The 14,433-nt window shown below is 55.3% G+C and overlaps 1 protein-coding gene and 1 long non-coding RNA gene across 10 annotated transcripts in view; one reads left to right on the forward strand and one right to left on the reverse strand.

Moving 5' to 3' along the window:
* LOC137203405 (uncharacterized) overlaps window positions 1–10,754 on the reverse strand; it is a 55,437-nt gene extending 44,683 nt beyond the window's left edge. The window contains exon 1 of the long non-coding RNA XR_010933085.1: window positions 10,419–10,754. This is a non-coding gene — a long non-coding RNA (uncharacterized lncRNA). The remainder of the gene's footprint in view (window positions 1–10,418) is intronic.
* Window positions 10,708–14,433, forward strand: part of PCSK6 (proprotein convertase subtilisin/kexin type 6) — a 190,143-nt gene continuing 186,417 nt past the window's right edge. For all 9 annotated transcript variants that reach the window (XM_067699407.1, XM_067699383.1, XM_067699425.1 and 6 more), the window contains exon 1: window positions 10,708–11,016. In XM_067699407.1, coding sequence (XP_067555508.1) covers window positions 10,723–11,016 — 294 coding nt within the window. In that variant the 5' untranslated portion in view covers window positions 10,708–10,722. The remainder of the gene's footprint in view (window positions 11,017–14,433) is intronic.

A 14,433-nucleotide genomic window follows, 5' to 3' on the forward strand; every position in this document is an offset into this window, starting at 1 on the left:
GCTGTCTAAGCGCAGGGCACAAGTCAGAGCACTTTATCTACCTTGACTCATTTGAGGTGAACACAAATTTTGTGCCCATTTTATCCTCAGTTGGGAAAACCTAGGCCCAGAGAGGTTAACTGACTTGCCTGAGGTCACACAGCTAGGAATGGCAGAGCTGGAATGAGAACCTAGATGGTCAGTTCAAGAATCTCTGCTCTAACCACAGTGCTCCACTGCCTCTCCTTCTCCTGCCTGGGCATCTGCTCTGTCCAGACCCTCCCCTGGCTGTTCCAGGAGACAGGACCTGAGCTCACTTCCTGCTGTGCTGTCTTGTGGTACTGCTTGTGCCCCAAGCCCTCCATGAAGTTTGGCCTGAGAGGTGCAGCATTTTGGCTGTGAGCGAGAAGGTTCCCAAGGGTGGGGACTGAGAGAACGAGGGTGACGACCTGTGACCCATGATGACTACATGCTTGGGGGGAGCACGCTGCTCCATGTTGCTGGTTTGTAATGAAAGATCACCTTACAGGATTGGGGTAAAAGGGGCTTAGGAGAAAGAAAAATAATAAGGGAATTAGCCCTGATCCAGATGAAGACAGCTAGACGCAAAATCGTATGGGTCACAGAAATATTGTTTGGTTACCAAATTTTCCACCTTTTGGAAATGACCGTATGGAACGGCAGGCTTGGTGGCGTTGTTGGTGGGACTGGACATGGTGGCCAGTGGCCTCGCACAGGGCAGAGGAGTTCCTGGGTCTCGCTCCCTGAGGAGAAAGAGTGCTGGGCTTGCTGGGGCTGCAGTTCACGCTGCTGTGTTCCCTGCTGCTAGTGCGTCTGGGTGGAGAGAAAACACAGCAGGAATGATTTTGGCTGGGCTGGGGATTTGGGAGAGTTTAGACTATAAATAGTGAGTATATAAAAAGCCTCAAGTGGATTTTTGGAAGCCCTAAGTTCACCACCTAGATCCAAGCAAGATAACGGTAACCATTTAGGTTTGAGTGACATCTAAATGCAACTCGGCACAGCGCCCTGCCGCCCCACGCTTCTGCTGCCACCACAACCCCTGCCAGCACCTGCCAAACCAGAGACACACGCCTCAGCAGCTTTGCTGCCAGCCTGCTGGCTGCCCTTGAGGTCCTGGCCCTGCACGAATGACCTTGCCTCCTCTCCATGGAGGGGCCGTTTTAAGTCTCATCTACGGCGGAGGAAACTGAGGCCTAGCAGGCGAGGTGACCTGTCCAAAGTGACACAGCCAGCAAGCACTGGGCTGGATTCCACCCACTACCCAGAGCCCACCCCACTGCCCGCTGCCCCGCCCTGCCTGAGACCGGACTCCGGGGCCCGCGCCAGGGCAATGCTGCAGGAAGCTATGTTCAGGTCAGCAGAAAATTGAAGCAGCGTGTGGAAAGGAACGTGGGTGCCTTTGCGTCTTGCTTCTCGGGGCCTGTGGTCACCAGGCTTCTCTTGTCTCTAGGCCCCTTGTTTCACGTGATACACCGACTTGTCATAAAGCCCCTCTGCGCTCCTGCAGCCCCGGCTCGGCAAGCCCAACGCCTGCCCTGGTCCTAGGGCTGCTTGGCGTCGATGAGACCCGGCTCTACTGCCCTTGGCCCTGGATCTGCTGCTGCTCTTGGCCACCTACAGTCAGGTCTTCTGGTCTTGATTCTTTTAGCAAAATCATTGTCACCTGATACTGAGGGCTAGATAACCTGGATGGTGTGACATTTAGGATGACAGCAGTCATATTTATAGGAAAAACCCAGGGCTCCAATGGATTGTATTTAAACCTGTAGGATTCCCTTCACAGTCCTACCTGCCCACGTCAGACTAGCTTATCCTCCTCCAAGGTTCTGGAAGAGACTGCTGTAGGAAACCCCAGAAGGAGGTTCTAGCTTGTTTGTACAGGGAAAAGGCACCAGGTCTGAGGCTTCTTCCTACCAGGGAGGAAAGGGAGGTCCAGGGAGCCCCAAGAGCTGGAAAGCAGCTTCTGAGACTCAGCCCCCAGTCGGCACCGAGCTGGGTGTGAGAGATTCCAGAACCAGAACATAAGGCAGCACAGCCAGGTGAGCAGCTCTCTGCCTGGGGACAAGAGGGAGAGGGCTGGGGCAGGGGAGGGGTGCTTTTGGTGAAGGAAGGCTTCACAGAGGAGGTACCCTGCGGCAGGAGGAATTTGCATGTGGGGGCGGGGAGGGGAGAAAGGCACACCCAGGGAGGAGGTGTCGAAATCCAAGCAGCCTGGGCCTGAAGGGCTGGTCCATCTGGGAAGGTGGTTGGCCCACGATGGGGCAGGAAGAGCAAGAAAGACAGCGCCAGCTTGCTAAGGCCATGAGGGCTCTGCCTCATGGAGTTTGGTCTCCACCCTGTTGGCTGCAGACATTCACAGTGGTCTTATTAGTAGGCTCCCAAGAGCACGTGGGAACCAAGCCTCAGGTCGAGGGTGGGGTTAGAGGGGCAGTGAGCTGGAGCACAGAGCCAGGTTGGAAGTTATCCTGACAGTCTGTGTGTGCAAGGTGAGGCCTCCGCTGGGACGGGAGCCCAGGGGGTGGGGAAGGATGGGGAGCCAGGCAGGAGCCAGGTGAGGGAACAACACTTCCATGGATGTCACAGGGAACGTTTGAGGCCAGGGTCTGGGCAGGGCAGAGGTGAGCAGGCTGGTGTTTTTAAGAGACCAGAACAGTGAGGGTGTTGAGTAAAGAACTAAAGGTGTGGGACCCAAAGTGTGTCCTTCTGAAGATGGGAAGGGCTGCAGAGAGCCATGAGGCTTGGCTGGTCGCAACAGCGGGAGCGTCTCTCCTCTGCTTTCCACTTCTCTTGGCATTAAGTCCAAATTCTTGCCAGGGCTGGTGAAGCTGCCCCAGCCTGGCCTCGTGTCCCTTCTCAGGCCACCCTCCTTTCACTATCAATGCCCCTGCCCCTTTGTTTCTCTTCTAGCTCTCCCACCACACCACCTTCCTCCTGCCTCAGGGCCTTTGCACATGCCGACCAACTGCCAGGCGCTTTGCCTGGAGCCGGGTGATACCGGGGGGTGGGGGAGTCGGTGTTAATGTCGGGTTGCCCCTCCCTTCCCCATCTCAGCTCTTCCATCATCCATGTCACCAGTTCCCTCCACTGTAAACACTTGGTGCAGTCTCTGTTTTCCTACTTAGACCTGACTGATGTCTGCTCATCTAGGTATTTCCTGTTTATTTCTTTGAGCTCAGCTTAAAAGTCACTTCCTCCGGGAAGCTCAAACCATCCAGTTCAATGCTCTTCCAATATCTGACCAACGGGCTGTGCATGGTGGGTGTGGAGGCTGGCGTGGGTTGTAAGGAACCTCTGGGGCTGCAAGGACTTTGGTTTTGCTCTGTTTGAGCCTGGAAGGGCTCTAAGCTGGGGAGTGGCCTGTGTGACTCTGTTTCACATGATCCCCCGTGTTGAGGGCTGATTCAAGGGGCAAGGGCAGAATAGGGAGGGCATTTAGGAGACTGCTGAGTTATACCAGGGGACATGTGAGCGTGGCCTGGCCCAGGGCGGTAGCAGTGGGAGTGGTGAGAAGTACTCAGGCTCTGGATGGATTTCCAAGGTAGAAATGACCAGATTCCCTGAGAGCCTAGACTCGGGGAGGGGTCAAGGGGGCTGCAGGCTTTGGGGCTGCCGTTTACCATGATAGGAAATCTGGGGGTGGGTTAGGGGGCTGGGAAGAGCAGGAGCTCAGTTTGTGTGATGAGCCTTAGACGCAGAGGGGAGATGTCTTCAGTGTCTGGAGCTCAGGTGTGACGTCCAAGCTGGTGACACAGGTTGGGAACCATCAGCTGGTAATGGGCACCCGCAATGATGAAAATGACTGATGTCTCCGGTTGGGCGGTAGAGGTGGGTGGGCGGGGGAGAGGGAGGAAGCCCAGAACTGGGGCTTGGGGCCCTTGATGCTAAGAACCAGCAGTGGAGACTGAGGAGCAGCCTCTGTGCTGGGGGGACCAGCGCGGTGGGGAGGGGTGTCCCGGAGGCCACGTGGGAAAGGCTTCAGGGATGAGTGGTCACATGCTTCAGGAAGGGCTCGGGGGACCAGGGCTGAGAACTGGCCCCTGGCCTCTAGCCACCCGGGGCAGTGGTGACAGCAAGCAGGGTGTGGCTTCAGGCAGTGAGGGGTGATCTGATTGGCATGGGTTTGAGAGCGCCAGAGAGAAACTGAGACACTGGGTGGAGACAACTTTTTGAGAGTTTTGTTTTCCTATAAAGGGAGGAAGAAAAATGGGAGGGTAGCTGGAGAGTTCGTTGTTATTGCTGTTTTAAAGATGCTGGAATCACAGCAGCAAAGAGAGAACTCAGCAGCTGGTGCAGGGACACCCTTGAAGAACCACATGGCGGGGCTGGGGGGGCGGTGGGCGCAGGGGGGCGCCCAGGAAGGGAGTGGGTTCCTTGGCAGGAGCGGGGCCCCCTCGGGCAGCAGGGTTGGGAGACAGAGCCCACGGGTGCAGTGGGAGAGGACGGTTTTCCCTGAGAACCTGATGAAGAAAGACGCGGGGCCTCGGGAGAGTGAGGGTGGGGACAGGGTGGGAGGTGGAGAAAGGAGCATGGGGATTTGCACGACTGCGGAGGTGTGGATGGTGCATGTCAGGGAGACGGGTGGCTGGTTCTCCATCCGCCGTCGGCTGCGGTCGCAGGTGCCGACTCAACGGAGAGCCAGGCGCAGAGTGACCCTTAGGTGAAGAGCCAGGTGACCTTCTCCAGGGCCTGGGGTGGGGGGTGAGGGAGCCTGTTTAGGGTGTGGGGCGGGGCGCTGGGAAACGTGCAGATGAGGAGAAGGATCTGGGAGAGGAAAAGATGAGTGTGCTTAATTGCCAGAGCAGGAGCCCACGGGGTGGGGGTGGGGGTGGGGGTGGGAGGGTTCCCTGAGGAACCAGGGAGGGGCAACCAGGGAGGGGCAGCTTGGAGGGGGCGGGGGGACAGAGGAGTGACCGACCGCGTTGCTGCCTCCGGCTGCAGCAGCCAGTTCCTCTGCTGCACCCAGCCCGGCCCCTGAGATGCACATTCCCCATTATCTCTTTATACACTCGGGTTCCCGAGACAATGGTTGTCTAGAAAGGACTGGATTTCGAGCTCCTCTCCAGCTTGTGCCTCGCTCAATTTGCAGAGAGTGGGGGGGGCGGAGCCCAAGTTCCTAATTTATTCTCACTTGGAAAGAGTGCTCAGGCAACGAAGCCAAAACTCATCCTGGCATCAAAGGAATGATGTCCTCACCCAGGAATAAGACGCAGATCCCACTGCCCATCTGCTGGGCTCGGGTAAAATGCAGTGCGATCCTGAGGGTCTGCTTGGCATGGGTGGGGGGACTCTTCCTTCCCTCCCTCCTCCTTTGTGTTCTTCCTTTCAATAAATATGCATTTGCAGTCTGAATCTATATGAAGGTGATGGAATAGAAAGGGAGGGGAGGAGATGGTAGGCCCAGCCAGCAGCCTTCCTGGACCAGCGTCTTGCTAGCAGATCTCTGATTTTGCTCAGTCTGGGGCGGTGATGTTTCCCCAGGAGGAAAACCAAGACTGATGCAAACCAACGTGGGTGACCCCGCTTACTCTGTCAATGATTACCTGGGAGGGGGAGGGTTTGTGATCCAGTTCGGGTCAGTGGGGCCTGAGGTGAAATGGACTGGACATTGGGTGTGTTCCCCTAAGGAGATGAGACAGTCAGGAGAGGGAAGGTCGCTCCTGCCATTCCTTCCTTGGAGGCCATCTTGAGATGCCCCAGTGTGGGGCAGTTGTCTCTGTCCGTGAGGAGAAGGCCAGGCAAAGGACAGGAAGGCTATCTTGAGCCCTGCTGTCACTGAGCTGCTGAATTAACAACCCTGGATCCAGCTCACACCAAATTCCTGTTCATGGGATAGTGAGTCATCTTTATTGTCCACGTGCCTTTTACTTGGATATTCCAGTACTTGTAACCAGAGGCATCCTAACTGCTGCGGCAAGGAGAAAGTAAACCATTGTGGTTTTCTATCACATGGGGCGCGGAGCCTCCTGGGAGCCAAGGCAAGAAGGGAAAACAGAGAAATGGCAAAGCTTTCATTCTTAGTTGGGAAGAGCTTCTGAGGGAGTTTCAGCTGTTTTGCTCCTAAATTCCTTGTTTGACACTAAATTTTTGCCTGGGAGTTTATGAAAGGAACACTGAGATACATAATTGCTAGATTCAGGATAATTGTTTTGCAGGAGAAGCAGTTTTCACAAGACTCTTAAGACAACGAGGATCTAGGTATAAAGGGAGAGTCTAACCAGAGAGGCAAAGAGTGGGTGGGAGTGGGGTGGGCAGAGAGCTGCTCCACGCACCCCCCAAGATGGTCAACCCCCCACCTCGAAAGGAGTAAAGCCCAATATGAATCAGAGCCCACACTGAGGAGATGATGAGATAAACTGGCAATAACACAGAGTGGAAGGTGGAGCAAGATGGAAAGGGAAGACCCCTGACCCACCAGAGCGAGAAGGATTTGGGGTGAAAAGACTTGGAGTCATTTGGGGGACCCCTGGTTTGTAGAAGCCCTGGGCCTGGATGCTTTCTCGGGACCGGGGGTGGGGGTGGGGTGAGGAGACGGGGTGTGTGTGGAAGGGGTGGAAGGAGGCAGTGGTCTACTCTTCTGCGGGCCCACTCTCATCACAGGCCCACTCGCTATGTGGCGTCTGTGTCAGCATCTCCTGTCCCCCAGGCTAGGGACCATGTGTGTTATCCAGGCTTGGTGTCAGGGCTGTCAGCTCTACAGAATGCGTCCTATCGGGCATCACACCTCTGAATGCTGTGTAGTCTAAACCATCCAGGTGTTCTCCTGAGAGAAGGGTAGAATTTGAAAATTCACACTAACCAGGCGATGGGAGACCTTTGCTTTGCCAAAGGAGTCAAAACAGATTTTCATTAAAAACACGGCACTTTCTGTACCTCTGCTGTAGAATGTTAATAGATGCCACAAAAAGAAACATCAGAGCCATTTGAGAGAGTCAAATAGGCATCTCTACTGCAATACGTCTTGGAGGCATTAATGCCATATTCACCAAATCCAAGAGACATCCTTAAGTGGAAGATGCGTCAGGAGTTGACATATTACTGAGAAAGCAAAAGTGTCCAAGTTTGGAAGTGTCATGGGGACTCTTCCATTCATGTGCCAGTGAAAGGCTGCACCGTTGGTGCAGGAGAAGATGAGAAATAAACCCACCACCAGAGAGGGACAGCAGGGAGCCCCCTGGCCATGGTGGAGGCAGGGAGAAATGCTTGTACTGATCATTTGAACCATAAGGTGGTTCTCAGCTGGGGGTCACACCACCCATGTGGTCCCCAAGGGGTCTCAGGAGCTGTGTCCCAGACCACTGGGGGGAGCAAACACAAATCCTCTCAGGAAGAAGTCAATTTCGGTCAATTTCGGTCCAGGCCAGTGGTGATCACAAGACACTGGACTGTGAGATTTTCCCCGATTTCAGGGATGTTAAGATGTGAGGAAATGTGCAACTAGACCTGGTGGAAGGACAGGACATTTATGTGCCCGTGAACCCCACAGAGGGACAGCGTGTGCAGCCTTGCCCATCTTACCCCACTGGACGCTCCTGGTGCCCGGCGGCAGCAGTGGTCACCGGTATCACCATTTGCGCAGCGTGTACTTGGTGCCAGGCTGGGCAAGGGGCTTGGCCCCTGTCAGCTTTGACTGGCTCCACAGATCCCCTGCATTTTGGCAGAGGATACTGGAATAGCTTTGCCCGGGGTTGCACACAAGTGTCAGGGAAGCTCTGCTGAGTGCGTGCTCTTCTCCCACATCCTGAAGGTGGTGCCCATCAGACGTTCTTTGAGGGATGCCACCCCAACCTAAACCTACCGAACCTAGCACACTTCCGAAGTTTTAGAAAACTTCCCTTCAGAAGTTTTAGAAAATGCTAATACAAAGATGTGATATTTATGCTAGTATCTTCCCAAATCAGACAAGAGGAGGTGGCATCACTGGGAAGATGTTACTGAATTACAGTGTGTTCTCATGCCCACCATTGATCCCTTCACAGCAAGTACAGGATTACACAGCTGGGGCCAAGGGGTGCCCAGTGCTGCCCAGACCACTTGATAGCAGAAGACTTCACATAGCCACTTGGGGTGTGTTGAAACAGAATTTGATCCAGAAATTGCCTCCTTCCGAAGTGGTTAAGATTCCACGCTTCCAGTGCAGGGTGTGTGGGTTCTATCCCTGGTCAGGGAACTAAGATCCCACATGCCGTGTAGTGTGACCAAAAAATAATTTTAAAAAATAATAATAAAATTTTAAAAAAAAACCGAAAAATTTCCTGGCTCCAGTCACCTTTGTGGTCTATGTCCTGTCCATCCGCAGGCCTGCTGACCTCAGACTAGGGAAGCAGCAGGCCCCCCACCCCCGTCCCTACAGAGCTGTGTGGCCCTCAAGGGCCATCTGGAGAGCTGGAGCTGGAGTGAGTGGTAAACCCCCTCCCTACAGGAAGACGAGGCAGGTCTTATTGCAGATCCAGTCACAGTGCAAAGGGCTGGTCCTTCTGGGATCAAGCTGTCCTGTCACCTTGTAAATCAATGAGCAACCCACAGCAGGTGCTTTAAGATGTTCATTTTGGGAAGCTGGGCTCCCGACAAAATTGAAGCCAAGATATTGTCTGGGCACATCCACAGTAAATGTAAAGTTTACCCCAAATGAGCAGATCTATTAATAAAATAAATTCGGATCCCTCCAAATAAAAATTCAGATGCATTTTAGTCTCCTCTCAGTTCAGTGGGCTGAATCCCTTAATCTACTAAATTATTATGGAAAAACCCTTATCTCTATCTGTCAAAATCACTGCTGCTTTGGCAGTATCCTCTGGGGACACATGAGCCGCTTCATAATAACTTAGACTATGTGCATTGCAGCCTTAGCTTGAAGAGGGTCACGTACTTGAAGGAGTACAACACAAGGTCCAGGACAGGGTCGAGGGACAGTCTGGCCAACAGGGGCCAGAAAGGTGACAAGTGTATTGCTGGTAAGTGACAGAGGGAGGCCTTTAATCCAGTGTCCCTCCTCTGTGGGCAGCCAGGGTGGCATTGGGAAGAGACAGGCTGTGGGTTCTGGGTACTGTTTCTGCCCTGTCAGGGCAGTGCGATTTCCCGCAGGGCAGCCCAGCCTGTGCTAGGGCCTCTGTCTCTCACGTGGGCAGGGTGAGGCCATCTGCAGGAGGGAAACTCAGGGCCTGCATTCTGCATCGTGGGCTGAGCCCACTTGGCCAGGGGAGGAAAGGGAGGACAAACTGCATTTAGTGCAGAAAAGGGAAGAAAGTGTGGGAATTCAGTCCCCAGGTTCCAGAGGGGCCCCTGGCAGGAGCACTTGTGAACAAGAATTTGGCTGGTCCCTGTTCTCCCACCTCCACTGGGGTGACTCACGCCAGCAGAAAGGATGAATCATGTGGGTTATGAAACCGAAGGGCTCCTGAGAGGGAGGCTGGAAAGGACCCGGGGAAGCCATTGGCATGGGTCCTGCTCTGTCCCCACCTGCTCCTGCCCCTCATCACCGACCTTCCACCTGCCACGCCACAGTCTCGCACAGTGAGCTCTCTACAGCAGCCCGAAGGCAAGGGGCTGCTCCTGGAGACAGACCATCAGGGCACGATTCCCTTCCCACCTCAAGGCCTTCCTGGCCTAGTTTTTGTTTCTTCACCAGCCGGTAGTAATCAGGGTAATAAAGGCTTGCTTTCCACATGTGGCCAGTTGGGACCAACACCCCTTGGGAGGAATGGGAGAAGAGATCCTGCCATTCACCTGTTGCAGGTGTGAACATTTCTGCAGCTCTCCAGGTGCACCAAATAAGTCTCTGTTGGATTCTAGGCTGCTCCAGGCAGCAGGGGCCAAGTTGATTCCACTTACTTTCCCACTGATTGGCCCCAGGTCAGCGGGAGCTTTTAAGAGTCTACACAGCTAGTGATCACCTACCATGCGGCAGGCTCTGCGCTCATATAAACATTTATCAACATCCGATTGCAAGGCCAGCGCTCATGCCATGCCCTAAACAGCCCCACGGGGTAGATAACTACTGTCACCCGCTATCACAGGTGGAGCCCTGTGCTCAGAAAGGACAGCAACTTGCCCAGGATCACACAGCTAGGAACTGGACAGCTCGGGATCCACAGCACCGTCTACCCCCCAGTGGGCTGCAACCTGGGGGCTGTCCCCCGAGGTTCCTCCTGAAGCCAGCTAATCTGCCAAACGTCTTTGCCCCCCTCACCAAGCCCCTTCCATCAGGCCTAGCTCTGAACGGGCCCTGACCTGTCTTTCCTTGTGGCTTCTTGCCCCAGAATCCAGGACCTAGGGCGAGCCGCTTGTCTCACGCAGGGACGAGCAAGAGCAAGGCCTCGCACGCAGGTCAAAACACCATCAGGCAAATGAGGCCCCCAGGCTGCCCTACCAGAGGGGGGCGCCGGCCCCCAGCCCGCCAGGCTGGGAACGGGACTCACCTGAGACGACCCGGACCCTCCCGGACGCCAGTGGAACGCGTGTCCCGAGGGTCCCCGAAGTCTGCGGGAAGTTCCAGGCGGGAGCTTCGCCCCGGGCTCGCGAAGGTGGGGTGCGGGCCGCTGAGCGTGGGCCAGGGCGCCGCCGGGCCGCGCGGGCGGGAACGCGCGGCGGCCGTCCCCTCCTCCCTCGCTCCCGCCCGCAGCGGCGGCGGCGGCGCTTCTCCGGCGCGGAGCGGCTTTAAAAGGCGGCACCCCACCCCCTGGCGCACTCGCCGCTCGGGCGCCGAGCGAGCCTGCCGTTGCCATGCCTCCGCGCGCGCCGCCCGCGCCAGGGCCCCGGCCGCCGCCCCGGGCCCCCGCCGCCGCCTGGGACGCGGACACCGACACGGACACGGCCGGCGCCGGCGGGCCCGGGCTCCGGCCGCTCGCGCCGCGCCCCTGGCGCTGGCTGCTGCTGCTCGCGCTGCCCGCCGCCTGCTCCGCGCCGCCGCCGCCGCCGCGCCCCGTCTACACCAACCACTGGGCGGTGCAAGTGCTGGGCGGCCCGGCCGCCGCGGACCGCGTGGCCGCGGCGCACGGCTACCTCAACTTGGGCCAGGTGAGTGCGACCGGCCCGCGCGCCCGAAACTTTCCCGGCCTCCGGCGGGCGCGGCGCGAGGGGCCGCCCTGCAGGGAGTCGCCTGGGAGCGCGGCGCGCGGGGCCCTCGGCGGGGACGCCGGGGCAGGCCCGGCGCTACGGGGTCAGCGCCCCGGGTGCGGGCACCTGCCTAGCCGCGCGGGAGGAGAGCCCGTGGCGGGAGCCGTCCTCCGTGTCCCCCGAGCTTGTCCCGCCGCCGACCCCGGCCTCTCCGCGCCGGGCCCTCTGACGTCGACGGGCCGCGCGGGGCTCAGGAACCTGTGCGCGGGGCTCAGGAACTTGTGCGCGCGCCGGAGGGGCAGGCGGCTGCGGGGGTGACGTGCGCTCCCTAGGTGTCCGCGACTCCCGGAGGGAGGGCGGCTGGTGCCTGCGCCCGGGAGGCGCGGGACCGGGCAGTCGCGTCGAGGGTCGGAGGCTGCGGTCCCGCGTTTGAAACCCCTCCAGGCTTCTGGCGGCGACGGCGGGGGTGGAGGGAGTTGGCTTTGTTTCTGGGCCTCCGCGCGGGGTTCTGATGGTAGTTTTCTGCGGACCAGATGTATGACCTTAGGCAAGTCACTTCCCGTCTTCTCCATCTGTCCGGACAGTGACAGTGCGTACGTGCGCAGTGGTTGCGACGATCCTGTGTTTTCTGGCCGCAGGGCACCTGCTGGGTCTGACCCTGGCCGGGGAGCCAGGCGTCCTCCCGTGGCCTCGCCCTCAGGACTGCTGTCAGTTAGCAAGAGGGGACAAACTCCGGGCACAGAGGCTGCATAACTCCAAAGGACCTCGGTGGCAGGTCCCTTTTTCCAGCTCCAACCCTGCAGGGTGGCAGTGGGGCAGGTTGATCCTGATTTATGGCGGGGGGAGGGGCCGCAGCAGGCTCAAATGTGCGGTCCTACCAGTGGACCTCTCTGTGCAGTGAACAAGTCTCCTACAAACTACACACTTAGAGGATCAAATGGAGTGACAGGGACGCGCGCGCTCATAACTCAAGCCCTACTGCCAAGTGGCGTTAAATTTAGTTTCATCGTTATCCGTGACAGAAGCCAGCAAAGTGTGGTGCGGCCCTAATGTAAATGACATCTCTTTGCATCCTGAGTCTAGTCCAGATGCTGCTAATGTGAGATGTGCCACCTTTGGGAAAAGTGGATTCTACCTGTTTCAGCTGTACTTCACACCACAGGTTAGAGTGTGTCTGAAAGAACCCATCACATCCTTTGTATATCTTTTTTAGTTGTATTTTGACCACTCAAGTCTGTCCAAACATCCTGTGATTTAAGATTTGCCTTTGGGTAGCACTGGCTTCAATTCTCCCTGTGGTTCCTAAGTCTCCCTGGTTCACGGTCCAGACTGAAGAAGGGGCTCCTCAGGGTCCATCCGGCGCCTTGCTTGCCCTGTTGGGTTAGGGCCCCAGCTCCTGCTAAACTTGGCTGCTCTGCCCAGGTGGTCCAGCAATTTGTCTTCTGCTAGAAGTGACTCTTAAATGGCGTGGTAAATTACAAATTACAAAGTGCCTGGGTTTCTGGCTCTTATAATTAAATGAGCAGAGGGGAACTGAAGTTGAGTGGAGAGCTCCTGGACATTGCAGGAGAGAGGCATCGTGACTCCCCCTCATGACTCCTGTCCTTGGGGATCAGAAATGCCAGTCCCCTGGCCACGCCCGATCTTTGAAACAACTTCTGTCTGACTCACTGAGTTGCTTGTGCATGAAGTCCGCTGTCCTCACTTTGCCTGTGGGAGAGAAGTTTGCTCAGGGTGTGCACCCCTCCACCCGGGACCTTCTGGGGGAGCGTTTCAGGGTCTCCCCACTTGGTCCAGGGCAGCCAGGGTGGACTGCACACAACGTGGTCGCTCAGCCTGGTGGGCGTGCTTCTGGGCTGCCACTGGAGGCACTCTCAAACGGAGGGGCTGGTTGGTTTGGGATACGAGCTGTGTCAGGCGAGCGTGTGTGTGCGCGCGTCCGCGCGCTTGCAGTTACTCAAAGAGGGCCTGTTATTCTTTATTCCCAAACCCGCTTTCCTGCCCACCTCCCCCAAGTGCATTGCTAATGTGGAAAAGGCCTGGAGCACTCCACCTTCTGCCTATTCACTAAGAACTCTTTAAAAACCTTATTTGCCTTTTTCAGCCAGGAGAATTTGTGACTCATAAATAAGATGTAGATATTATTAGCTTTGATTTATGGGTGAGTGAACTGCGGTGAAGCATGGGCTGGAAGCTGTTTGTGTTCACACAATAAGAGTGTGTCACCTCCAACAGTTGTGATTCGTCCACTTCGTCTCCTGCTACGTTCTCTGGTCCCGGGTCTCCTTTGGGCGACTCTTTCCCCCAACCCTTCATGGGCAGTTAGTGTTATGCCCGGTACCTGCCCTGACTCTTTTTCTCCCAAGTCTTTGCTGCGCTCAAGTTCTGGCTTGATTGCTTTACTTTCTTTCTTTCATACAACTGATAACCTGATTCTGTTTATTTTATGTGGTGCAAAGGTAAATTAGACCAATGGTTTTTCATCTTTCTTGAATCGTGGGTCCTTTTCAGAGTCTGATAAAGGCTCTGGATCCGCTCCATTTAAAAATATGCATCATCAGGAACAAGACAAATGAGCCTCTTTTGGCCCTGGGGGCCCCAGATAATGCAACACAATTTACAAAAAAAGGAATAAAAATTGGGAAGAGTCAAATGTCACTCTTGACAGATAACAAAATTAGCCACAAGGATAATCCGAGAGAACCTGGAGACCAACTAATGAGAGAGTTGAGTGGGTGCTTGATCAACAGGAGCTGCCCGACAGTGGCCACAGCTGCAAAGATGAGAGGAATTATAATTCCCTGCAGCATAGGCACTGTTAGAGACTTAGGAATAAATCTTAGAGTAGCGCGAGACTTGCGTGGAGAAGATTACAAAACATTTAAAGAAGCATTAGGAGAAAGAAGGCCTGAATGATGGAGAGACAGATTATGTTCTTGATGGGAGGGCTGACTGTCACAGGTCCCCTGAATTAACGTGTAAATTGAGTGTCGTCTAGTTGTGATACCGATAGGTTTTGTTTTCTTTTTAAGCCAGGTATGAGCTATTTATTTATTTTTGATTTTGACAGTTTGGGAATTTTTATCTTTTAATAGTGGAATTTGACATATTGACATTTACTGTTCAAACCATGTGGTATTCATTTTTTTTAACAAAGTATTTTTTTAATTAAAAAATTATTTTAACATCTTTATTGGAGTATAATTGCTTTACAATGATGTGTTAGTTTTCTGCTTTGTAACAAAGTGAATCAGCTATACATATACATATATCCCCATATCTTCTCCCTCTTGCATCTCCCTGCCATCCTCCCTATCCCACACCTCTAGGGGTCACAAAGCACTGAGCTGATCTCCCTGTGCTATGCGGCTGCTTCCC

This window comes from Pseudorca crassidens, chromosome 1 (assembly GCF_039906515.1).
Source record: "Pseudorca crassidens isolate mPseCra1 chromosome 1, mPseCra1.hap1, whole genome shotgun sequence".
Taxonomy (NCBI): domain Eukaryota; kingdom Metazoa; phylum Chordata; class Mammalia; order Artiodactyla; family Delphinidae; genus Pseudorca; species Pseudorca crassidens.